Source organism: Felis catus, chromosome C1 (genome assembly GCF_018350175.1).
Source record: "Felis catus isolate Fca126 chromosome C1, F.catus_Fca126_mat1.0, whole genome shotgun sequence".
NCBI lineage: Eukaryota > Metazoa > Chordata > Mammalia > Carnivora > Felidae > Felis > Felis catus.
The window spans coordinates 140,349,860-140,377,742 of NC_058375.1; the positions used below are offsets into that span (position 1 = coordinate 140,349,860).

The following is a 27,883-nucleotide window of genomic DNA, read 5'->3' on the forward strand; positions in this document are numbered from 1 at the left end:
CAAAAAAGATAAAAGGTTTAAGGGTACACTTATCCTAAGGAGCACTGAGAAATACAGAGAATTGTTCAATCATTACAGTGTACATCTGAAACTAATAAAACACTGTATGTTAATTATGCTTGAGTAAAAATAAATAACATAATCATTTTAAATAGTACAAATCCCACGTCTAATGTCACACAATCTTAACTGTCCATGACCAGATTGAAACTATTCAGAGTTAAATCATTGGCAGGGTCAAAAGGAAGACTGTCTTGGCATTCAGTAAACAAGGTGGGAAAGAGACAGGGAAACAAACTATGTTTTTGGCAGTAACTAAGTTATACAGTGTAAAATTTGTTCTATATTAGGCCCAGGTGAGTTAAAATACCTTAGCAGAGTCAAGTGGTCACTCATGGGAAATAAATTAATTCTCCTGGACACTGGGGGTATGAATTAGTGACTTGGAAGAGGCAATTAATCTCAAATGGATAAGCATGTAACTTTAATTGCTCTCTATCCACAGTTCCCTTACAATCAAACACAGGTCCCCATGCAGTGTAGTTTTATGCAGATAAGCCCAAAGCTCTATACTGATTCAAGACAACAACGTCTCCAGGTGGTAAAAACTGTTTTACCATATTGGAAAAAACATGAACACTGGTCAAGGAATCTGCAACAGAGACAATAAATACTAAAATTGAGACTATCAAGGGGGGCCTGGGTTGAGCATCTGACTCGATTTCAGCTCAGGTCATGATCTCAGAGTGGTAGGATTAAGCCCACACTGGGCTCCTTGCTGAGTGAGGAACCTGCTTAGGATTCTCTCTCTTGGCACCCCTCTCCCCTGCTCATGCTTGCACACTCTCTCTGAAATAAATATGAAATAAAGTAAAAAATACTATAGAATAGAAAAAATAAAATAAAGTTGAGACTACTGAAAACTTTATGGATTTTGTTAGAAAAGTTTTGTTTACAACAGTTAACACAAATTCCTCCAAGCAAATTAGAGGTGTGGCAATAAAGTGAAAAAGATGTTATATATTATTTAGGGCTATCAGATCTCTCGACCTACTTCTCAAACTAATTCTGTTTTCAATTTTTTTTTTAATTACTTTTTTTTTTTTTTTTTTAGAGAGAGACAATGTGTGAGTAGGGGGAGAGGGCCACGGGGGAGGAGGGAGATGGGGAGGGAGAGGGGGAGAGGCTTCTGAAAATCTGAAAATCTCAACATTACATCATGCCATGATTTGGTGAGTTCAGGTATCTAGACACTCATTAGGAAATCAAAGAGCTGTGCAGTATCCTGCCTTTAAAAAAAAAAAAAAAAAAAAGAGAGAGCTTTGGACAACACCTGAGTTTGGAGTTCTGCCTAACACAAGTTTCTCCACTTGGATACATTACTTTCTGATTCTGGTAGCACCCGTCTAATGAAAACTGTAAAGTTTAGGGGAAATTACATATATAAGTCATTTGCTGCCATTTCCTATGGAAAAGGTCAGTAAATATCAGATGCTATTATCATCTGATCTGTGAAGATGTACAATTTTGTGGACATATAAATAGTAAAAATTATCCCCAAAATGTATTCCCCTAAAAATATAATACAACCACTTCAGGCGATGTGTTTGGCAGAACATTTTAGTACTTAATCTAGCCACAACTTTGGAGAAAGAAAAAGAATACCATTACAAACGATTTGTAACATCCAAAATAAATATTGAAATACTCCCACTAGCAGTTAATACACAGATAGCACATTAACTTAGGTAATTGTGGTTATCACTGCTTTAGACTAATTCAGCCATTACATGCCCAGGGACATTCATCAGAAAATGTTAATTGGTAGTTTTCTATAGTTAGGTGGGCAGTACTTCAAAACCCAACACATGAACACTGGATCCAACAGAACTCCAATTCAAAAATTTAGAGAGATGCACACATATGCTGTAAGAAAATAGTGATACGATAAGTATCCATATTTATAAAGACAGATGCTGTGTGTTTGTGTAGCAATGTCTTAAAAAGTCATACCTGATGCAAAATAGTTCCGTTTGTGGAGATTTCGCTAAGTCATTGTAAAGGTCACATTATTTGTTTACAGCTATTGTGATGACTTTATTTTTAAAAGTCAGTAAGGGATAGAATTAACAGTTTGTTGCACAGACATTTTCTGTTCAAATTTATGTAAGTACCTTATTTAATATTCACAAAAACAGTATGGGTAAGTGATCCTATCTTCAATTCATGATGAGGAAATTAAAACTTCGTGGCATTAAGGCCACAAGTTTTTAAGTAATGGACTAGGAACGCCAACCTAGGTTTTTTCATATTAAAGTTCCCATATTTCATACTGCATTACCTTATGAAAATCACTGGTTAAGCGTCTCACTTTGGAATAGCTTTTGTGTATTTTATTGGAAGGAAGGGGTGTTGATTATGGGAAAGTGATTATTTACTACTTTTTAAATGTGTATTTATTTTTGAGAGAAAGAGAATGAATAGGGGAGGTACAGACAGAGAGGGGGACAGAGGATCCGAAGCAGGCTCTGCACAGGTAGTGTGGAGCCCAATGCAGGACTGGAACCCACAAACCGTGAAATCATGGAAACAAAGTCAGAAGCTCAATGGACTGAGCCACCCAGGTGCCCCTGGGGAAGTGTTTAAAGTGATTCGAAAAAATATTATTTTTAGGTATTTTCAGGTCGTAAATGGAAAGACATGATGGTACATGATTCTATGACAAGTGGTTCAGATTATGTTCTGCTGCCTTTGGAAACTAAAGTTTAAGCCATTGAGCTCTGGTTTTAGAAAAAGAGCACTATTTTCAGAATCATTAATAAAATGTAGATGAAATTGAAGTTCTTGGTATTACAACCCCCAGCATGATTCATAAATAAAGTGAAAAATCTTTATCATATATATTGTCCAACACAGGCAACTACTTAGATGGTTTAGTGAAGGTCAAGAATATTGTAAATACCTTACAAAAATACCAGAATTTTACTATTTATAAATTGATAAGATGAATTAGAAAGAAACATAGCGACAGTAGTCTTAATAGTTCTAAAGGTCTATGGTTGCCCTCAAAAACAAAAAGATTACTGACATTAGGTGTATGTATCCAAAACACACAATATGAAAAAGTTTGGTGTATTCCTGTATTTTCTATATGTTATTTAATAACATTTGATGGTTATAATTACTATGAGATTTTTTCACTCTGGTATAATTCTGTGTTTATCACATCTTAGCTAGTATTCAAACTAGACATTTAAAGTTTGGAAGCAGTAACCCTGTTGTCATAAGTTAGATATTCATTGCTACACTGAGGAAATATATTTCAAGGTGTTTTTTTCTTTTTCATGCCACGGCCCTCTTTTCAGAATAATGATTTTAATCTTTTTAGTATTTATTTATTTTTGAGAGTGAGAGAGAGAGTGAGCAAACAGGGCAAGGGGGAGGCAGAGAGAGAGAGAGAGAGAGAGAATATGAAGCAAGCTCGGCACAGTACAAAGCCCAACAGGGGCTTGAACCAACAAACCATGAGATCATGACCTGAGCCAAATGTGGACGCTCAACTGACAGAACCACCAAGTCACCCCCATAATGTTTTGAAATGCACACAGTACATATATTAAAGACTTGATTCTGTTTAAATATTTATCAAAATATTTTTGAAATTTGTGACAGAATATATGTTTTATGAATGCTTAATGTTACAGGATTTGTAATTCTGATTCAGTGAAACTATACATGGTACTGAGATATCATCAACAACTACACAGACTCTCCTCAGCTCATGATGGCTCCACTTGGGATTTTTCGACATTACTATGGTGTAAGAGCAATACACATTCAATAAAGACCACCACTGAAATTTGAACACTTCATTACACAACAGACTTTGTGTTAAAATTAGTTTGCCCAATTGTAGGATAATGTAAGTGTTCAGAGCACGTTTATGGTAGGTGAGGCTAAACTATGACGTTGGGCAGGTTAGTGTATTAAGTGCATTTTCAATTTATGATATGCTCAATTTACAATGGCCTCATCTGGACATAATGCCACTGTAAGTCAAGGGAGATCTCTAATGTGATAGGAAAAGATCTGTGTTTTCTGTTGGTGACAAGTCACAGGACCTGCTAATCACACAGGATGTGTTGTCTATATTCACAATGAAAAGAAATGCTAAATTTCAGTTGAATGTTAGTGAAAAGAAAAATGTAATGTTTTCCATCCAAATTTATTCTATGCATGGACCCCACATTCAGAAAGCCTGCGGGTAATATGTTTTCCAAAATTTTGTATCAACAGTGATTATTTACTGGTATTGCATGCTTTGGGGCTCCTACTATAGTATCCTTGCAATTTTCAAAGTAGACTGAACATTCTTTACCAAATGAGCTGATCTACATTTTGTTGTCTAGCATGATGGAAGGCTTATTTCTGAGTCACGTAACACGAAGGCAGGTGGCTCTCTTCCATAAGGTAATTCAAGGGCCCAGACTTCTTCCAACTGTGTCGGCATTAGCATCTAGGGCCTTGCTGTTATCTAAATTCTGCTGATGGAAGGGGAAGAGGGTGTGAAAGGAGCACTCCAGCTTCTTAGAAAACTTTGGCCCAGAGTTGGCACCCAGCAGCACCACCCACACTTCCTTTGACAAGAATCAGTCACATGGCCCCATCTGGGTATCACTTCCTGGTAATGACTTCACACAATGGAATGGAAAACACGAAATTTGGCTGGACAGTAGCTGCATCGACCACGATCAAGTTTTCTCTCATAACTTTCATACGGTAGAGTTGAGAGAGAGTTTTCCTACCTATTGTACCATCCCTCACATTCCTGAAATGAACTCTACTTGGGTTTGGCGGATGATGGTTTTTCTAAATTGTTGAGCTGGATGAGAGGAAAGAAAGACAAACAAAACCAACTGGTAGCTCTTGCTCTGTGAATGGAAGCACCTAAGCTACAAACCTAGGAGTCATCTTTGAAGTGTCCTTCTCTTTTCTCCTAAAGGTACTCTATCAGCTACTGCTTCCTATTTATTTTACCTCCTAAGTACAACTTCAATCCGGACTGCCCCTGCCACATCCTCACTTCAGACCCTCATAAATTCTCTCCTGGATGACTTCTATAATAGCTTTCCGACTAAACATTCGGCCTGCAGCTTTGTCCCTCGACTGAGGCCATTTTCTCTACCAATATTCTCAAATTTTAAAAACTTCACACCTCTGTAAGTGAACAAATTGGGCACACATCTCAACACATGCACTCTGACTTCTTTAGAAGTCATGCATGCTTCCTCTTTCACCATTACGTCAGTCATAAAATGTATGACATGGAGAGATTAAAACATAAATATAAACAGGAGTTTTAACGTGATCTTCTCCATCCAGTGGATTACTTCATACACACGTGTAACAGTCTGAGTTCCATCAGAATAAGGGAGGCCACAATATTATGGGACTAAGGGGATAACTCAAAACTTACAGTTTACCTGAAGGAGGGAGAAGCTGGGAAGTGAAGGTCCGTCAGCAGGGGTAGTCAGAGGGTCAGAGAAACAGTGACTTCCTCAACTTGAAGTGGAAGAATTGGGGTTTATAGGCGTCTGAGAAGCAAGAGGTCTGACCACAAGGACCACTGTGAAATGGGAGCTTCTGCAGAGGTCTCCAGCATCAGCTATGTGGGACCACACCTGTGACTCCCACAGCCTTCTGGGTATAGTGGGCTGTGCTTCACCTGTGCCTGCTAGATCTCCGCAAGTTCCTCTCATCAGATAGCTAATGCATAACTACTGGGAAGGCATTAAAGGGAAATCTACTTCCCAGCCTTAGGACAGGTGAGACGCGATGGTGCCAGTTGACAACAAACAATCCAACACAATGTACTTGGAATGCAGCCACTTCGGGTTGGAGACAAATACTCTAATCTGGACTGAGCGATTATTCTAAAACGCACCAGATTTTGTCTTACTCAAAATCCTTCTGTAGTTTCCTTTTGCCTCCAGTAGGAATTTTTTTTTTTTTTTACCTTCAGTAGTTGTTAATCATTTTAGCCTTGCCAACTTTCATTCGCATACTTATGTACAGGCGAAAACAAATCAAATAGAGTTCTTATTTTAAGCCTTGGCTGAACAGCGAGAGAGCAGTGGAAGCCTCTTCTACACCCTCAGAGCCCTGCCGTTTGTCCAGAATGTCCAGAGCCCCATAGGACCTCTGTGGACATCACCATCCTAAAGGGTGACATCCAAAGTCACCAGCTTGGTGCATAAGGCCCTCTATCATCTGCCTCGTGCCTACCTCTTCCGTTTAATTTTCTAACAGCCTCAGGCCACCCTGCATGCTAGCATTCCCAATTTAATTATTCATAACCTCAAAGCTCCTCCTTGGCATATGTGCTCCCCTTTCCTTGGAATGCTTCTCCACCTTGCCTGTCAGGTATATTCATACTCACAAATCATCCCTACGTGCAGATCATTTTTCCTCACCCTAACAATCTCCCCGCTGTGAGTACAATGTTCATTACAAAGGAGGACTCCAGAGTGGTGTCATGAGTTGAGGGGGCATGGGTTGAGCTTGCTCAGAAATTTTCCCTGAAGCATACAGCATCTACTATCTCCATCTTCATTTCTCAATATGAGTACTTTGAAAAATATAAAGATGGTGTAAAACTTCAATTTTGGTGTTGTTTTAATAACATACAGTTTCACCTGTGTGTGTGTGTGTGTGTGTGTGTGTGTGTGTGTGTGTCTGCACGTGTACCGGATTTTGTGAAAATCAAGACCTTTTTTGAAACTTCTCATTGTAAGATATTTTGCCTTTGCTGGAGAAAAACTGAAAATCATTACAGAAATGACAAAACAAGCATTCCTTCACTCCGATATTGATAAATTCATATGACAGCATTTTCATGCCAGTCAGAATGGCTAGACAAAAAGAAATAAGCGCTGGTGAGGATGTGAAAAGAGAACCCTTGTCCTCTGCTAGTAGGAGGCAAATTGGTGCACAGCCACTGTAGAAAACAGTGTGGAGGTTCCTTGAAGAAGATTAAAAATAGAATTACCAGACAATCTAGAAATTCCACTTTGGGTATTTCCTCAAAACAAATGAATGTTGAAATTAATAAAAGATATATGCACCCTGATGTACACAACATTTTTATAATAGATAAGATAGCAAACAACTTAAGTGTATACTGATAGATAAATGAATAAAGAACATGTGTATACACACGATAGAATAAATCATCCATAAAGAAAAGAATGAAATCTTGCCATTTGTAGCACAGACGGATGGACCTGGAAGATACAATTCTCAGTGAAATAAGTCAGACAAAGAAGGACAAATACCACATGATTTGCATGTGAAACATAAAAAAACAAATGAAGAAACAAAATGCAGAAACATACTCAAATCCAGAAAAGTGGTGGTTTCCAGAGAGAAAGTGGGTAGTACTATGAGCTAACTAGGTGAGAGAGTAAGAGGTACAAACTTTCAGTTATAAAATAAACTAAGTCAGAAGGATGAAAAAGTAGGGCATAGGTATACAGTCAGTAATACTGTAATAATACCATATGGTGATCGATGGTAACTCCATATGTGCTAAGCATTGTATAATGTTCAGAACTGTTGAATTACTCTATTGTACATCTGAAACTAATACAACATTGTATGTCATTACACTTCAATAACATAGGCAATAATTTCCTTATTATTGGTTATAGAAACTTTTTTCTAGATATGTCTCCTTGGGCAAGGGAAACAAAAGCAAAATTAAACTATTGGGACTATACCAAAAGGAAACAGTCTTGCACAGTGAAACCATTAATAGCACGAGAAAAAAAAAAAAAAAGTAATTTACTGAATGGGAAAAGATATTTTCAAATGATATACCTGATAAGGGGTCAATATCCAAAATATATATATAAAAAACTTAACACACACACACACACACACACACACACACACACACACACACAAAGATCCTATTAAAACAGGGGCAGAGGTCCTGAAGAGACATTTGTCTAAGACACATAGATGGCAGACACATGAAAAAATGCTCATCAATAATTATCAGGGAAAGGCAAACCCAAACCACAATGTGATATCGCCTTATACCTGTCTCAGAATAGCTAATATTAATAATGCAAGAAATAACCTGGGTTGACAAGGATGTGGAGAAAAAGGAACTTTCACGCACTGTTGGTGGGAAACTGCATTCTTATATTGCAGCCATTGTGCAAAACAGAATGGAAACTCTTTAAAAATTTAAAAAACGAGTTATCAAATGATCCAGTAACTGCAATACTGGGTATTTACCCAAAGATAATGAAAACACAAAAGAAAAAGACATATGGACCCTATATTTAATGCAGCGTTACTTATAATAGCCAAGATATGGAAATAATCCAAATACCCACCAACAGATGAACGTATAAAGATATGATATACATACAAAATGGAATATTACTTAGCCATAAAAAATAATGAAAGCTTGCCATCTGTAGCAACATGGATGGATGTAGAAGGTATAATGTTAAGAGAAAAAATTCAGTTAGAAAAAGACAAACACTATATGATTATACTCATGCAGAATTAAGAAAAAAGGGGACAAACAAAAATAGTCTTTAATACAGAGAACAAACTGGTGGTTTCCAGAAGGAAAGCATGTGTGGGGGAGGGGTGAAAGAGATCAAGAGTATACTTATCTTGATGCGCACTGAGAAATGTACAAAACTGATTTTACTGTATACTTAAAACTAACATACACTCTATTAATTATATTCCAAAAAAAAAAAATCTTTCCTCTTTTCTACATTAAAGAGAACTAGTCTGAAGAACAAATTTTTGTGAGATGACTAAAATATAAAAGAAACAAAACGGTCTCAAATAAAAAGAATAAACTGGTATTTGCCAGAGGGGAGGAGGGCAGGGCCATTGGTGAAATAGGTAAGGGGGATTAGGAGTACATTTATCTGAGGACGGTGTCGTATAGGACTGCTGAATCATTACACCGTACTTCTGAAATCTAATGCAAGTATGCAAATCATATTTCAATAATATATGCATGTGTATATATACACAAAATACCAGCTAAATTTAAGAAATTCAGCAAATAATTGATAGTAGTTTATGGGATCAAAAGATTTGTTTCAGGCAGGACTAAGTGTGTTTACAATAGAAACTACAGTTCAAGAAAATAAGTTTTAAAAACCAAATGTATTTTTTTTTTCATTGTAGTTCTCCAATATAAATATGTATACAGAGCTGATTTTATTTTTAATGGCATAAACTTAACCTTGTAAGATTTGTAAAACCTCAAGAAACATTACAGAAAGCACAACTCAAAATGTTCTGCAATAATTATATGTAAATCAATAATAAGTTTTACTTACATATATCTGGAGGTGTAGTGGCCACATGAGACTCATCAGAACCTGAAGATCCTGCAGTTGAAAAGGCTTTGGGATTGACAACCCTTTTAACTAAAGAGCAAAATCCTGGGAGATAGGAAACTAGTCTGGCTCTATTACACAGCACCTAAGAATAACACAAAAATGAAAACTATTTGTTCTGAACATACATTTTATACTTCTAGACAATCTGTGGCAAATCCTCACACTGCAATGTATCTTTTAAAACCAAATTTTATTCTATTATTGAGCAACTACCATTTGATAAGCATTATGTATATAATTTTAAAAAACAAGTCTATTAAAAAACGAACAGTAAGTTACTTTGTGTAAAAATATGTGGCTTTTCCAATAAAGGCCAGAATCAAGAGTGCCACATTAGAGAGAATAGGAACTTCTAAAAGTTGCCCTATTTAGGAACAATACTAAAAACGTAGTACAAATAAGATTTTTCCATTCTTAAGGACTTTCAAAACCTTTAGTACGTAGCTTTGTGGTACATTTTTTGCTCCTTTGTTCCTGGACTCTGAGGTCAGTTACAATGGGGGAACGTGTAAACATCTTTCACGCATAAACTTCTAGCAAAATACTTGGGTCAGAGTAATTTAATGCAGGGGTTGGCAAACTATAGCTGAATATAGCTTGCTGTTTTGGCAAATAAAGTCTTACTCTATCACAGCCACTTCCATTTTCCTCGTGTATTGTCTATTGCTGTTTTCATGCCATAATGGCAGTTAAACAGTTGCACAGGGACTGCAGAAAGCCTAAAATATTTACTTATCTGTCCTTTTGCATTAAAAAACTAAAATGCCAACTCCTTGTTTAGTAGGCAATATTTAAGAACAAATACCACATTATCTGTGAAATGCTATTAAAAGATTTGAACAATTAAGAGATCCTTGAAAGGGAGTAGGAAAAAAATTTCAGAGGATACACTAGGTTTTGAAGAAACAGCAATAAGTTGGGAAGGAAAGGGGCATTTCAGTGAGTGACTTTAGGAACAGATGTACAGTCATAAAAGGTATTTTCGAAACAGTGAAAAGTTCAATGAGGATACATAGATAAGGGAATACAGTAAAAAACAGGCTTGAAAGTTAAGTTGTGGGCAATTATAAAACACTATGTATTTTACACAGTAAAGGACTTATTACATCAAGACAACAAACCAGAATTTTAATCTGGAGGCAGGGAAGAATAGTGTAAACTGATAAAAACAAGGAATGTTTTTAGGAACGTACCACTCAGGGCAGTAGGGCCTGGAGTGGGATTAGAGAGGTGGCATGTAAACTAGTCACCAGGATATTGAAATAGTGTAGCCATTTGATACTTTAGAATATTATCCCTTTCATATAGTATTCTGAAATTCAACCCAGGTATTCCGACCTTTTTTTCATCATAAATAGAAGAGAATATCCTAACTGGTCTTTCTACCTCTCTGGCATAATTTCTTACTAGCTTTACCGTCCTTTCCCTTTTCTATTCTTTAGTCACATAAAAATATCTCCCTAACATTTCCCATATTTTTCTGCCTTCTTTTATACTGCCATAAGATTTCTTCCCTTTTGCCTCTCCTTCTAGGTCTAGCAAATTTCAAGATCTGGATAAAGAGAACCTCCTTTATGTGTCTCCAAAGTACAAGGCCTGTCTGAAGAGTATTCTGCCCACCTGAAAATTTAAACACGCTCCCTTGGGTTAGCACCCAACCTGCCCAAAGAAACAAATGTGATAGTTATTAGATTTTAACCTACCAGACAAACTCAGACTTTCGGGTGTTTCTGTAATTGAAATTTACCTTTACAATTGAAGACATTTACATTTAACAGAATATGGCTCAGGATCTAAAGGCAATATAAATTTTAAATTCCAAAAATATTTTAGGCAAGGCCTCAAAGTAAAAGATTGAATAAAATATTATCTGAAGGGGACAATATTAAATAGTAAATAATCAATGGATGCTACTGTTGGCTAGGTTCTGTGTGCTAAGTGCTTACATGCACTGTTTTACTTATTTCCACACCAGTTCCATATACCATTAACATTAAAGTATTAAATATTATATTTAATATTATTTAAGATTACTAAAATATTATGTGTAATAATACATTGCTTCACAAGTAAAAAAGGAAAAAGAAAGATTATCCAAATTATTTTAGCAACTGCCTAATACTATTAAGGATTATTTAAGCCTCTGAGTACCAAGGCCACTAATTCTACTTCGGTATTTTTCCTTGATGGTAAAGCTTTTAACAAAAGTTACAGTAAAATGTGAGTTTTTTTCCCAATCTAAGAAAATCTACTCACCAAGTTTCACTTTATTTATTTAACCAAGTTTCATTTTAATGGCAAAATAAGCCATTAAGTATCTAATTTATCCACTGAAAGAATAGCTGACGACAGTGCTAACGTGTTTCAAATTTCATCTTCTAACTTGTTTGATCCTCTAATTCTTTACTTGGCAGATTTTATGCCATTGGGTCAACTGGTAAATATAAGAACTAAAAGTGAGCCAATAAATAACTCAAAAATTAGAATAGTCAGTTTATTTTAGTATGAGGACAACTATGTATTTTATATGATTACTTCAAACCTAGGATTCTAAACTTGGGAAGATGAAAGGCTATTAAGGTTGAATTCTAAAATCTTTATTAGTATAAAAAGAGAAACAGTCTTTCAGATACTATTTTAGGACTAAATCCTGCTTTTGGTCATGTGAGCAGAAAATATGGTCTATGCCAAAGACCGAAAACTGGTCATCTAGGAAATTCATCCATATCCGTCTACAGACATTTTTGTGTGATCCACACTGTTAGAAGAAACTTGAATTGAGTATCAGCATTGAGAAACTGTAGATTTCCACAAAAAGCCCTTATTTAGCACTGTTCTTGGAAACATGGAAGAGCTGGCAGCCCTGGATTCCTATTTTCAAATGGCACTGGTTAGCAACAAATCACCATAGCTATGGAAGGTTCCTCCCATCATCAGTAGTGAACACTACAATTTGTCAAAATTCCTATCAAGGCATCCTGATTTACCTGTCCAGCTTCTGAAGCATGGACAACTCTTGCTATGTATGTTAACTAAGTTGTTGAAGACATACTTGCATGTTTCATTACTGGCAGCCATTCAGCATGCATGCACACACAAATGCAGGTTAAACCTTAATATTCTATTCTAATTAAGGTTTCTCCTTTGAGAGTATCACATGCTTCTTTTACAACCTTCCCTTGGCTAGGTAAAAATTCACCTTAAAATGGGGTCAAGACTAGTGGTCTACTTTTATGACTTGTCCCTACTGTCACATCATTACACTCTTAATATATCATGTTTGGGGCGCCTGGGTGGCTCAGTCGGTTGAGCGTCCGACTTCAGCCAGGTCACGATCTCACGTTCGTGAGTTCGAGCCCCGCGTCAGGCTCTGGGCTGATGGCTTGGAGCCTGGAGCCTGCTTCCGATTCTGTGTCTCCCTCTCTCTCTGACCCTCCCCCATTCATGCTGTCTCTCTCTGTCTCAAAAATAAACATTAAAAAAAAAAAAAATATATATATATATCATGTTTAATTGCATTATCCTGGCTAATTACTGCCATATTAATCTTCCTAACACAGCTCTGCTAAAATGACCACAATTTAAAGAATCAAATCTAAATACCGCGACACTCAAGTCTCTCTATTATTTGATTCCAACTCCACAACCCAACGTTATTTCCCACTAATCTCTTTCACGTATCTTACATTCCACAAGGCAAAAATGACTTCTTGATTTCTGAAAGGGAGGGTGTCTTTGAATATACCTCCTGTTCTTCCATTCAAATCTCCGATTATCTAAGTTTCACTCTTCTTTCAAAACTCAGATTAAATGCTTCTTTAAGTAATCCCAAACCCCTAGTTTCTCTTCTCCACAAAGCTTTGAACCTGCACTGTGTAATTTTAAAGAAATAATTACAATTGTTTTTAAGTTTATTTATGTCTTTTGAGAGAGAGCAAGTGTGAGGGAGAAAGAGAGAAAGGAGAAAGCATGAAGGAGAGAGAATCCCAAGTAGGCTTTATGCTCAGTGCAGAGATCGATGCGTGGCTTTGGAACCCCAAGATCATGACCTGAGCTAAAATCAAGGGTCGGACGCTTAACCAACTGAAGCACCCAGGCACCCCAATTACTTTATACTTTTTTTTAATTTTTTTTTTTCCAACGTTTATTTATTTTTTTGGGACAGAGAGAGACAGAGCATGAACGGGGGAGGGTCAGAGAGAGAGGGAGACACAGAATCGGAAACAGGCTCCAGGCTCTGAGGCATCAGCCCAGAGCCTGACGCGGGGCTCGAACTCCCGGACCGCGAGATCGTGACCTGGCTGAAGTCGGACGCTTAACCGACTGCGCCACGCAGGCGCCCCAACTTTATACTTTTTAATGCAGCTATTTCATGTATGTCTAGTGTCCCCCTATATCAACTCCTTATGGGAGGATATGTCTAATTATTGGAGAGTTACAATCAATAAATATTTCTGGTCTATGTGAATTATACCTCTTGCTCTCATTTTGCAGGATTTGGAAGGTTACTTCCTATACTGAAACTGCTAGAAAACTTTCAGGTTAGCGAACCAAAAAAAAAAAAATAAATAAATAAATAAAATAAAAATAATAAAAAAGCTTAAAAATAGATTCTGAATATTTCCTGAAATAATGTCTCTAAAAAATATTGGAAGGATGCTGGCACTGAATTTATTTCCAAAAATGAATCTGCAGAAACAAGTACATGTGTGTTGAAGAGAAAGTTTTTTTCAAACTACCTTCAAAGCATACGAACAGAATTTCACACCCCTTCCTTCCCTTGACACTTTTCACAAGAAACATTACGCTACCAATGCCGTAATTAAACCAAACCCTCCATTTCCTAAAAGTGCCCAAACCACTACACCGCTTAAGAGACTAATTTACTCACAGTGGCCATTTCCAGCGGGGAGAGAGGGTGCAAAATACCTTTCCTTTCGTAAAGTTATTCCTGAGAAAGGACAAAAAAGGCCAGTGACAAATTAAGCTCTAACAACACAAAGCTCGGGTAACGCCGACTATTCTATGCTTCTCTCCACCACCATTAAAGCTAAAGCTAAAGCTAAAGCCCAAGCTCTCTCCGTAACCCAAGAATGCCAGAATTGGGTCTTCCCCTCCCCCTAAAGGGCACAGATCCCTGCCCAGAGGAGGCCGTGCTGCCCTCAGCCCTCCCGGTTTGTGCCCCCCACCCCCAAAAGCAACTCGGACCGGATGAGGGCGGGGAACGAGGAGTCGGTGACCCAGCCTGAGTCCCCAGCGTCGAGGCAGGTATATTTTAACACAGGTCCGGGGGCAGTGGCGGGGGTTGATAACAGCTCCAAACGAGGGTTCAAGCGCCGCTGACAGTGAGGAAGCGAAAAACAGCCTAAAGACAGAGTGACAAGACTGGGGAGAGACACAGGGACCCTGTGGGAATAAAAGCAATACCGAGTGCTGTGGCCCCAAGACCGGCGAACTTGGAGGGGCTAACGCGGGCGGAAACCATCCGTACCAGTTACCGCCGCCGCCTCCAGCTGTCCCAGACCCTCACTCTTTCCGCCGTCAAAATGGCGGCGGCGGCAGCAGAGGTAGCGTCGACGCCGGTAGTGACCAGGCTGAAGAAGTTGCTTCCGAAAACATCGATGCGAAGGATCGTCGAATTGATGATGCGCACGCGCACAGTAAGTATGTAGAGCCTACTTTCCATTGGCTAGTGGGCAAAAGCGATGTAGGAGGAGGAAAGGTGAGGCTGGGTGACGTGGAAGGAGGAGGGCTTCTGGTCTCGGTTAAGTGGCTCATTTCATTTCGTTCGGTTCCTCAACTCATTGATCTATTTGGTAGATTCCTCCACCCTAAGGCGTTCTTACTGCCCCCCAAGAGCTACAATCTATGGTTCTTTATATCACACTTGTTAATTTTGCACGAATCCCTGTTTTCGAGCATAGGGCACCTAGGCTTTTCTATTAGTGTACCAGGCCTTAATAGGCTCAGTAAATATATATCAAACGACTTATTTATAAACAGTATGTAATTTTCATTTGTCAATTGTGTTTTTTTTTTTTTTAATTAATTGAAGTCCATACTTTTTTCATGCCAGTATTTCTGGGTAAGTAATGTTAGATGAGTTAGTCTCTTTTTGCTTTAATTTCCTCACCTGTAAAACGGGAATAATAACAGTGCCCCTGCCCCATACACTGTAAAGAGTAAATGAGTTTATATATAGCTAACATCTGACTATACATATGCACACACACAGCTCAGAGCTTGGGAGTCACAGAAAGGCTTCTAAGAAGGGACCACTGAGCTGGGTGTTGAAGTTACGTACAACTCAATTTTTCGTGCCTCATAATTTCTTTTTGGCTTACTTGTACAGGTTATATAAGAGGATTTCTGGTTGAATGATTGTAAGCTTTTTGAAACCAGGAGCCATATGCTATTCATCTTTACCATGATAGAAATCATCTGTCAGTTACAGATGGGAGATAAAGGAGTCAGTGATCAACAGTATGGCAGGAGGCTGTCAGGAGTAACTTCATAGCAGAGGTGATGCTTGAACTGTATTCTGAAACATGAATGGGTGTTTTCCTGAATACCATGAAAAGATGTGGAGGGGTGAGGACATTTCAGGCAAAGGGAGCAGTGTGAAGAGAGTTATGGAATCAAAAACACTGCACGCTTTTGGGGAGATCTACAAGTAATCAAGAGAATGAGTTTGACATAGACAGGGGCTAGATCGTAGTCAGCCTTCAGTACAATACTAAGATAGATGTAATCCTGGGAACCACGAGAAGCAGTTGGGAAGACTGAAGCAGAGTCATGGCATCATCAGATTTGTGTCTTGGGAAGATCCTCTGGCTGCCATTTGGAAGATAGGTTGGAAGGGTGTATGATGATAACTCCTGAATTTTTGACTTAGGATACTTGGTGAAAGGTGTTGCTTTTGCTGTATTGGGAATTCAGTAATATTAATATCTGTGGAATGTATACTTTGTAGTGGCACTTGGATAGGGATTTTCCCATTATCTGTTTTAATTCTCATAAAAATACAAAAAATGGAGGTACTATTCTCCTGTTAAATATGAAGAAATTAAAGCAGAAAGGTTAAGTATATTTCTGAAGCTTCCAGAGCTGGATTTAAATCTAGGTATGTTAGGTTCACAAGTAGTGTTTTCTTTCCCATAGGTATTGTCCTCCAGGAGAACAGGTTTTTGGAGAGAGATGAAGACTTTAGTTTGGGATATCTTGAGTTTTAGGGTGCCTAAAGGGACATTCATGTGGAGTTGTCAATAAGTCATATGAAAGTAGCCTATTGCTCAGGAAAGTGGTTTATGTGAGAGACAGATATTTGAGGCTCATTGACATATGGGGAATAGTTAAAGCTATGAAAAACTCCTTAACATGAAGTTCAATGATGGGCTTTATGGGAAGGGAGAAAGGTCTGTGAAACTCCTGAAAATGCATGCACACTTTTGTATATTTGTATGTAGATTCATTTTCCCCCCTGTGGAGAGGGTGCATAACTTCTTCAGATTCATAAAGGAGTTCATGACTCTGAAAGTTCAAGAACTACTAGTGTAGAGTGTAAAGGAAAAAGGCAAAGCCAGAATACTAAGAAATATTAATTAAAAGGGTAACAGAAGACAAACTAGCAACAGAGACTGGCAAGTTTCAGTCAGAAGGTAGAAGGAAATCAGGAGAGAGTATTCTAGACATCAAGAATCATTGCTATTAGTGCTCAATGTTATTAGATGCTACGAAAAGGTCTTATTGAGGTCCATCTTATTTGGTAGGTCCAGCAACAATGACTTTGCCAGAGAAATTTCAGTGGAGTAGGGTATGGGAAGTTGGAATTTTGATAACCGGGTATTCAGAGAATAAAACAGAAACTTCTTGAGGACAGAAACTTTATCTGTTTATTCACTGTATTCCTGGGACTTTCCTGTATTCCTGCCACAGAGAGGTGATCAATAAATATTTGTTGATGGGTGCAGCCCTAACCAATATCTGGTAGGAATTGGTGGACAGATAACCCAGGTCTCTTGCCCCTTAGATGTGAGGTTTCTAAGGAGTGTGTTTTACACTGGCCCCCAGAGCTTTCCAGTGGGGTTAAACTCTAGTTTTCCAAAGTAGTAACCTGCTTCACCACAGTCCCTTCCTTGGCTTTCTTCCCTGTCCCATCTCACTTCCCTATGCCCCTCAAATGTTCCCTGAGATTACTTCTAAAATACATTTCTTGGGGCACCTGGGTGGCTCAGTCAGTTGAGCGTCTGACTCTTGATTTTGGCTCGGGTCATGATCTCATGGTTCCTGGGTTTAAGCCCCACACTGGGCTCAGGACTGATGGCACAGAGCCTGCTTGGGGTTCTCTCTCTCCCTGTCTCTGCCCCTCCCCTGCTCGCATGCATGCACACTCACTCTCAAAAATAAATAAATAAAAAATAAAAAAAATAAAAAAAATAAATATTTTTTGAAAGTTGAACAGATGAAGAAGTAGTGATCGTTAATAACAAGCTACCATTATCAACAGCTGCTTTCTGTTGTTCTATTTCCAGGCTCCATACCTTCTATCTACCCAAAAACTGGGCTGGGAGAGTAATAGTGTCTACACGGCAGAAGTGAAGAAACAGATTTAGGCTAAGCAAACTGCCTGATGTTATAACTACATGTAGTGGCAAATGCGAGATTAAAACATGGACTTGAGTGGCTTTGAAATCTCTGTGCCTTCCACAGCAATAAAAGTCAGAAGAAAAGAGGTGAGTAACTGTCTTTCAACTTATTTCAGTTTTCTTTTATCTATTTGTCTTCTCCTTTTCACTCTCTTGGATTGTTCTTATTCTTTGGAGACAAAGGAGGACCCTCACAGAACTGTAAAAATTAACCCATTCACCAGATTATGAGATTATTCAGAGGTCAATGTGTAATCCATCTCACTCTTACTGCTGCCTGCATTGATGTTTTTTGATAAATATATGGCTTTTTATTCTAGAAAACACTAATTCTTAATAACAAAGATGCATACTTATGCAAACTAAGAAATACATAGTAATCACTAAGTGCTTGACCTGGAAAGACCGTGGTATTGTAGCTAGTTCTTTCTGTAAAGACAGTAGGATTATAAAACCAAAACACAAGATGAACTACTTTCTGCTCAACCAAGCATATCTAAAGCACATTACAAGTTTGAAGACAACAGGGGCGCCTGGGTGGCTCAGTGAGTTAAGCGTCCGACTTTGGCTCAGGTCATGATCTCACAGTTTGTGAGTTTGAGCCCTGCATTGGGCTCTCTCCTCCCAGCGCAGAGCCACTTTGAATCCTCTGTCTCTCTCTCTCTCTGCCCCTCCCCAGCTCATGGTCTCTCTCTCTCTCTCTCAAAAGTAAACAAACATTGAAAAATAAAAAATAAAAAGTTTTGAAGACAATATATTGTGATATTTTAAGAAATGCTGCATGGAACTATTAGCTGATTGCAAGAAAACACTATGTAAAATGATAATAGAAATTAAAAAAAAGGTATGGATAAAAGTAAAAGTATGTGAAAACTTTGTTTTTATTATTTGACTCAGTCACAGGACTCAACTGTTGAGAACACATCTTTTTAAGTTGCCCACATCAGTAATGCAATATTTGATACATTAAGATAGGCATGTATTTTAGCCATTTCTAGAAAACTTAAGCTTTTCCTGGAAACATCTTGTATGTTCTAGCCATCTCTTGCGAGGTGGCAATGCATGAATGTTATAGGGAATAAATGTTACGTGTCTCTAGGACAAAATGGAAGAGAAGCCGTCTACTTAATATTTTGATTTTTAATATGAATGTGATTCGTACAATCACTGGACTTTAATTGTGATATGAGATATACCAGTTACCTATGTGCTCATCTGTCTGTCTCTGTCATCACAATAGACACCATGATATTATCTACTTTGTAGATATATTTAGAAGACTATATGAGATAATATACGTATTTAGCATAGTGCGCAGCACTTAGTGTGCAATAAATGTTAGCTGACATCATCTTTATCATCATTATCATCATCATTGAACTCCTCTGAACTTTATATTTGTAGCTCTGCTTTCCATATATGTGCCCAGTCCTTGTCGGGGTGATACTGCCCTGGGCCTTCCTGTCTCTTTGGTAACAGGAAATAAATGGTCTAGATAAGAACAGGCATGGGTTTAGGCAGGCCTCCCATCAGGATGTTGTCCTGCTTTGTTCTGAGCTACTTCTCCTTGAGGTGACTATGGCTTTTAGGACTCAAAGCATGTGGGCAGAACAGAGAACAGGGCGAGGAGAAGATTTAACCAAAATCTGTTTACCCACTGAGTGAAATTCATCCATTAAGGGACACTTTGTACTCAGGATCTAGGCTTTGGTGATCTGGCTACATAAAGAAGTGGAATTGGTTAGGTTTCAATTTGGGGGTATAAAACTACCTGGGAACTTGTTAGAAGGGCAGAATCTCTGGCTTCATCCCAGTACTACTGCCCCAGAATCTATATTTTAACAAGATCTGTAGTGATTCATATCTACAACAATGTTCTCTTGCATGAGATTGACCAGGACGAAAGGGTTGGTAGCACTGGGGCTTGTAGAATGTATATTACTCCTGATATATATGATCAGAATCTATGAGGTTTAGGAAGCTTCATTTAAGAAACTCTGCAGGGAATTTTTATGAGAACTAGAACTGGAGGACCACAAGTAAAAGATAAAAAAAAAAACTGTGCTGGGGAAAAGTGTAATACGCACTATGAACACCAGCTGTCACTACTCTACAATTTAAAAACAAACCTGATCCTTAAGAGCCAAAGGAATTATTACAAGAGCATTTTCTAAATTTCAAATGTAAAGATCTAAATTTCAAATGTAAAGATCAGACTCTGGGTTAAACAGATTTGGATTATACTGTGGTTTTATTAAACGTCTCTAGGACATATGAATAGCTTACAAAGAGTAGTGGTTGGAGATTTAGAAATTTTGGGTATGTGTGAATAAACTTACATCAGAAGAATAATGTCTCACGTACTTGGGGAAATAAAGTGATTGTTTTATGGTTAAAACAAAATCAAACTAGGGGCACCTGGGTGGCTCAGTCAGTTAAGGGTCCGACTTTGCCTCAGGTCATGATCTCATGGTTTGTGAGTTCGAGCCCTGCGTCTGACTCTGTGCTCTGTGCTGACAGCTCAGAGCCTGGAGCCTGCTTTGGATTCTCTGTCTCCTTCTCTCTCTGCCCCTCCCCCACTTGTGCTCTGTCTCTCAAAAATAAATAAATGTAAAACAAAATTAAAAAAAAAAACCAAACTGGACTCTATAGTCTGAGAGTGTATGTAAGACAGCTCAGTGACTCTGAGAATATCTTCATTTTCCTGGTCTTTCTACATGAAAGTCTTATGTAGTGTCCACATGAACATTTTCTTTATTTTCAGATGTTGTACTATACTGGGAGATTTGGATTCAAGTTCTGCCTTTTTTGTACAGCTTCATGAGGATCACCATGACAATTCCTTAACGTCTGTGGGCCTTGAGACAGGCATAAAAATACTCACAGGGTTGTCATTAGGAGAATCCACATGATGTAATAAATGTGAAATGTTTCATAAATTTTAAGTATTAAATTCAGGGTATTATTTGAATGCTTACAGTCTTGGGCCTTTGCATGATATTGGTCTCTGGAACACCACAAAAACACCATTTTCATAAAAATGACTCCAGTTCTGCTAGGAACCTAGTTATTTTCTCCAACGAGTTCTTTTGTTCCATACCAAGTAGAATAGCCTGATAAAATGCAGGACACACAGTTGACTTTGAGTTTCAGATAAACAATGAGTAATTTTTTAGTATAAGCATGCCCTATATTTTACGTGGCAATCTGGCATATCTAACTCCAAGGCAAACTAAGAAAGTTGTCCCTTGTTCATAGATCTACATCCAAACCTCATCTAATTGCTCACATCTTCTATTTTGCCTGGTCAGAAAAAGTCTGACTCAGAGACAGTAATGTAGGTCTAAAAATGTTTTGAAAGAATTTACTGCCATCAAATAGCTTGCATCTTCAAAAATTGTCATACTTCCTGTCTAGAAATGGCTTGCTTGGGCTTCTACTCTAAAGATTCCTTGAAAGGAAGTAGGGTCTCTGAAGTAATTAATCCTTGGATTTATTTATTTATTTTTTTTATTAAAAAAAAAATTTTTTTTTCAACGTTTTTTTTTTATTTTTGGGACAGAGAGAGACAGAGCATGAACGGGGTAGGGGCAGAGAGAGAGGGAGACACAGAATCGGAAACAGGCTCCAGGCTCTGAGCCATCAGCCCAGAGCCCGACGCGGGGCTCGAACTCCCGGACCGCGAGATCGTGACCTGGCTGAAGTCGGCCGCTTAACCGACTGCGCCACCCAGGCGCCCCTCCTTGGATTTATTTTAATTTTTGTTATATTCTGTTATTCTGTTGATTTTTGATGATTCATTAACATATTTTTCTCCTTTCCATTGCATTGTTACAGATGAAGAAGGAGGGAAAGGGTGAATCCACAAAATGAAACAATTCTAAAGCCAGTCAAATGTTTGTATTATGAACAATTTGGATGCATTTCTGATGCAACCCTCTCTTCCCAGTTGTGTCTCATGCAGAAAATTATGGTCTCAAAATGTATGCACTCTAGAGACAGAATCCACACACCAATAATAGAGAATAATGAGAAGGAAAGGTGGAGAGACTGATGTATGCTAGGTGTCAAGAAAGAGTTCTCCTGGGAACAGTTTGCAGTTTCAAAGTACTTGAGGGTAATCCACAAAATGGGAGCTTCACTACAACAAAATAAATTCATTATTACACTTTCATGGGTATGCCCTGAAGTAGAATGAGGAATCACACTAGGAATCCTGTTGCGGTGAATAGCCAAGTCTAACAGGAAGCCCTTGGAAGGTGACTGCAGAAAAATGTCACCTTTGGGTTCAGCTAAGGTTAACATACACCTGCCTATGGACGCTAGGTGGCGATATATGACGATGTGCCAACTTTAGAATTTGTGGTGGAAATGCTGAATTAGTGGGGGATGAGTTTTGAGATGAGTTTTTGTTTCCTGCTGTTAATGCAGAACCTTTCAATTTATGGTAGAATGTTATTTCAGCTGTGATCTTACGAAACTTCAATAGGGACAGGAACCATGTCAGATCCACTTCTGGGGATTTCCTTCTTTTTTTCCTTCCATCCTAGGACTGATTACTTCACACTTCTGCAAAGTACTTAATTAGTCTCATCAGGCATTCAAACTTGATACCTATGTCCAAATTTAGATACAGAGGTGGTAAAGCTGTTTAATTGGTATTTGGGGCCGTTAGAAGGAGTCAGGAGAGCTGGCTGAGGCGCTTTGAGCCATGAATGAGGGTAAGGCTGTATTCCTGGGCTTTGTGTTCCTGTCACTAAGAATATTTGCCAGTCTGCTGACAAGTTGCAGTGGGGATATCCCTTGAACACACTGAAGACCCAACGCCCTGTCATTTGAGCAGAGCAGGCACTTTACCAGCCCACAAGGGTATCGATGCTTATATTACTCTCTGGTGTAAAACTTCCTATTTTATATGGTTTGATGATGTTTCACTGATGCATGTTAATTAATTGCTTAAAGAAGCTTTTGTCCTTTTAAAATCAACAAAATCTTGGATTAGGTATATTTTTTTCTCTATTTTAAGTTTTATTGATATTTCTGAGTTCCCAGGGAATTATATGGATATCAAATGATCACCGAAACATTTTTCTGTATTGTTTTGGGAATTCTCTGCACTCTCTCCTGTATTTATGTTCTTTCTCCTGCCTGAGTAAAACGGAATAATTTAGTTAGAATTTGGGGATGAAATTTACCAAACCTATTTTCTCAACAAAAATCTGGAATTCAAGTAATTTTTATGTCCTACTCGATTCTGCCCCCTTTTCACTTTCAGCTTTATTTTCAGCTATCTTCTGACATTATCTGCCTACAGCTAAGTAGACTGCTTATTTCCACCTGAGTTTTCCTTGTCAACAGCTGGTATTGTCACTTTCTCCCTCTCCCCCCACCTCTCTCTGTATATACAGATATAGTTATATACATATATACATATATTACTCTTTTCTCTGTGTGTATGTATGTATGTGTGTATATATGTACACACATATATGTGTATATACACACACATACACACACATATGTAGATGACTAGTTTTTCAGTATTCAGCTCCAAAGCATCTCCTTCATGAAGCCACGTCTGAATAATTCAACTAATCTTCTGTTTTCCTGAACTCATATAGTATTACTCAGGTTAGCTCATAATTATAATCTAGTCTCAGTTGCTTTCTAATTTGTTTACATACATGCAAACACACATATACATGCAACTAACTAGGTTATGAGCTTTTTGAGAATGAGGGCTGTACCTCAATGACTTCTATCATTATGGTGCATGTGTATATATATATGTGGTGTAAAAAGTTGAATGAAATGTAGACCCTGAGCTATCAAGTAATTATGTTTCAATATAAAAATAGAGAATTACTCTTATAACTGAAGATTGAACAAGAACACAAACCACCTCTCTGTGGGTTTTAGCTTCTGTGGAATCGGTTGGGATCCTAATGGCTGTCTAGAGCAAGAAGAGACTTGCAGAATTTTCTTTCTGAAGACTTTTGGGAACTCCTTCTTAAAGTGATTTGTTACATTCTCATAGTTTTATGAGCTGTCATTTGTAAGGATACAAGCAACGGGTTCCTAAGGGGCCACGGCAGTTGGCAGTCTTTGGCCTGAGACAACAGATATGGCCTTTGCCAGTTCACCCTTGTGGCCAAGGTCACCGCTAAGATACCGTCTTCTCAGATCTATCTCCTCTCTCCCATTGCCCTCCAAAAACAACATCACATATATATGTATATGTGTGTGTATATATATATATATATGTATATATATATGTATATATATATATACATTTAATAGATCTCCCATCTTTTGTCCATGTCTGTGATCCCAGAGCCTAAATCATAGTAAGTGTTCAATAAATATTTGTTAAAATAGCTTTAACATTGATTTAAATTACTCTGTTGAAGTACGAGATCTCTGATAATATTGGATTGTGACACCTAGTATAAAAAACTTGGTAGATATCAAGGTAGATCTTATAAGAGCTAGCCTAAGCCTTATCTCTTCCATGACAAATTCCTAAGACCTGTGCAATCCTCTTTTCTCCTCCTTGTCCTTATTTCTCCTCCTGAATCTGAATTACTAAGTTATCTTTTTAAAAAATGTTGGTTTTTTTATTTTGAGAGAGATCCCATGTGAACAGGGGAGGGGCAGAGAGAGAGGACATGAGAGAATCCCAAGCAGGCTCTCTACTGTCAGCACAGAACCCAATGCAGGGCTCAGTCCCACAAACCTGTGAGACCATGACCTGAGCCAGACACTTAACTGAGTCACTCAGGTGCTCCTGAATTACTAAATTATCTTATATCTACTGTTATATCTACATTGGGCAAGTGCCTAAGGTACACATCTGTAGAATGGGGTTAATAATGGTGTCTACCTATTAAGGTTGTGATGATTAAATGATTTAATATATATAAAGTACTTAGAACTTTTCCTGGCATACAATAGGTAATGGATTGTTGTTATTTATTATTATTATTGATATAAGATTGTTCATTGTTTTCTGTGCACACAGCCTGTCCTACCAACTAGATTATAAACTCTTCAGGGGCAAGCATCTTTCTTTTAATGTTTTAGGATTTGTAATGTCCCTTTTTCATTCAAAATATTAGTAATTTGTGTCTCCGCTTTTTCTCTGGATCCATTTGACTAGACATTTATCAATTTCATTGCTTTTTCTCCTAGTAGTTTTTGGCTTCATTGTTTTTGTACTGTTTTTATGTTTTGATATCTGCTCTTTATTATTTTCTTTTCCTTGCTTGCTTTTGGCTTAATTTTTCATTCTTTTTCTAATTTCTTAAGGTAGAAGCTCACTAATTGAGTTGAAATCTTTTTTTCTAATATAGGCATTTGCTATAGTTTTCTCTCTAACCTCTGCTTTAGTTAAATCCCATAAATCTTGATATGTTGTATTTTTATCTTTATTCAATTAAAAATATTTTCTATTTTTCCTTGTCATTTCTTTTTTATCCATGAGTTATTTAGAAGTGTATTGTTTAATTTTTGAATAATTTGGGATTTGAATAATTTGAATATTTTGAATAATTTGAATACTTTCCAAATATCTCCAGCTCATAAATATCTCCTGTTTTTATTTTAACTCTTTTGTAGACATGAAACATACTTTATAAGATTTCAGTTCTGCTAAATTTATTGATACATTTTATTGACCTGAATATGATTGAATTTGGTAAATGTTCAATGTGTGCTTATAGAGTTTGTGTATTCTGCCATTGAGTATAGTATTTTTTAAGTGTCTTTTAGGTGAAGTTAGTTGAAAGCCTTGTTCAAATTTTCTATGTCTTTCAGACTTTCTGACTACATATTCTATTAATTACTGAAAGATAAGTGTCAATCTCCAAATATAAATAAGGTTTGTCTTTGTCTCCTTTAAGTTCTGTCAGTTTTACATTTTGCATCTTGAAGTTGTTTTAGTAAGTACATACAAATTTAGGATTATTATGTCTTATTGATGAATTAATCCCTTTATCATTATGAAACATTCTTCTTTATTCATGACAATATTCCTTGTTCTGGAGTATATTTGTCTAATATTAATATTGCCGCTCAAATTTTCTTTTGATTAGTGTTAGTAGGGCATGTATTTTTCCATCCTTTTACTTTTAAGCTACTGTGTCTTCATATTTCAAGACTGTTTCTTGTCATTTATAAAATTTGGTTCAATATAGCAATCTTTGCCTTTTAATTAAAATGTTTAGACTATTTATATTTAATGTCCTTATTCATGTGGTTGGATTTAAATTTACCTGTCTCGTTGTTTGTTTTCTATTTACCTCACTCATTTATGTTTCTTTTTCTTGTTCCTCTTCCTTTCATGGAGATTGACTTTTTTTTATAATTACTTTTTATTTCCATTGTTGCATTTTATCTCCTTGTTTTACTTTTTACTATTTTCTCTTGGTTTGACAATATGTAACTTCAACTTATACTCTTACTTCAAATAATATTGTACCTTTTTACCTGTAGTATAAGAACTTTACAACAGTATACTTTCATCTCTTTACCCTTTGTGCTATTATTGTCATATATTTTCTTCCACACATACTATAAATTGCAAGCTACAGTGTTCCCATTTTTTTGTTAAACAGTCAATTATATTTTGAAGGCAGTTTAAGAAATGAGAAAGCTGTCTTATATTCCTCCACATATATATTATTTCTGGCTTTCTTCCATCCTCTGTAAAAGTTTAACTTTCTATCTGGTGTTATTTTTGTTCTGCCTAAGAAACTTCCTTTAACATTGTTGGAATGTAGTTTTGTTGGTGATGAATTCTCTTAGTTTTATTCATCTGGAAATGCATATTTATCATCATTCTTAAGAGATATTTTCCCTTTGTAAAGAGCTATGGGTAGACCGTTTTATTTTATTTCTTTTTCTTTCAATACATTTGCTTGCATAGTTTCTGATGAAGAGTCTGTGGTCATTTTTCTCCTTATTGCTGTGTATGTAAGTTGCAATGTATCTTATTTTTCTGAATGATTTTAAGATTTTCTTTTTATCCTTAGTTTTCAGCAATTTGATTATGTTGTGTCTTGACATGCAGTATCCTTCTGAGGATTCTACTTGATGCTTTTTTTTGTTTTCTTATTCTGGCTTATGGGAAAACAAATTATTCCTAGCCTCATGTGAGCCACAGGGTTTTTCTGACTACTTTCTTGTGGTTCTCTTCCCAGCTGTAGGCCATTTCTTGTATGAATGCACAGATAAGTAACAAAAGTCTCAAGTGGGCCCCACTACAGATTTCCAGAGTTCTTTTTTTTTTTAATGTTTATTTATACTTGAGAGAGAGAGAGAAAGAGAGAGAGAGAGAGAGAGAGAGAAGCAGAGAGAGAGGGAGACAGAGAATCTGAAGCAGGCTTCAGGCTCTGAGCTGTCAGCATAGAGCGACGCGAGACTGAAACTCATGAACCATGAGATCGTGACCTGAGCCAAAGTCAGATGCTTAACCGACTGAGCCACCCAGGCACCCCTCTGGAGTTCTTTTTTTTATGCAGTTTTCTCCTCTGTAGTACTATGTTCCACAAGTTCTACCTTTCTGGTTTACATGAAGTCTGATTTGTGCTCCTTTAGCTCAGTGAAACTGCTTAACTCTGTGTTACTGCCTTGAAACTGCCTCCAGGAAGTAAGCTGGTGAATGTTGAGGTGTCATTGCCTGTTTTTTTTTTTCTCTCAGAGGTCAGAATCTTATAATGCCTCTAATCTAATGTCTCCAAGCCAGTATTTCCTGTATTTTGTATGATTTTCCAGTTATTTATAACACAGGGGGTG

At 37.4% G+C, this 27,883-nt stretch overlaps 1 protein-coding gene and 1 long non-coding RNA gene across 6 annotated transcripts in view; one reads left to right on the forward strand and one right to left on the reverse strand.

The window, feature by feature from the left end:
- The window catches only part of MMADHC (metabolism of cobalamin associated D), a 38,088-nt gene extending 23,017 nt beyond the window's left edge, over positions 1 to 15,071 (reverse strand). Inside the window, exons 1-4 of one of the 5 annotated variants that reach the window (XM_006935279.5) lie at positions 14,935 to 15,071; positions 14,652 to 14,849; positions 14,335 to 14,394; positions 9,381 to 9,525 (exon numbers count right to left, since the gene is read on the reverse strand). In XM_006935279.5, coding sequence (XP_006935341.2) covers positions 9,381 to 9,525; positions 14,335 to 14,343 — 154 coding nt within the window. In that variant the 5' untranslated portion in view covers positions 14,344 to 14,394; positions 14,652 to 14,849; positions 14,935 to 15,071. Of the gene's footprint in view, positions 1 to 9,380; positions 9,526 to 14,334; positions 14,395 to 14,651; positions 14,850 to 14,870 lie in introns of all 5 variants that reach the window. The other 4 variants (XM_045033761.1, XM_006935278.5, XM_011285286.4 and 1 more) reach the window with 4 other exon arrangements.
- LOC123379146 overlaps positions 14,969 to 27,883 on the forward strand; it is a 326,735-nt gene continuing 313,820 nt past the window's right edge. Inside the window, exons 1-2 of the long non-coding RNA XR_006583198.1 lie at positions 14,969 to 15,103; positions 17,975 to 18,175. This is a non-coding gene — a long non-coding RNA (uncharacterized LOC123379146). The remainder of the gene's footprint in view (positions 15,104 to 17,974; positions 18,176 to 27,883) is intronic.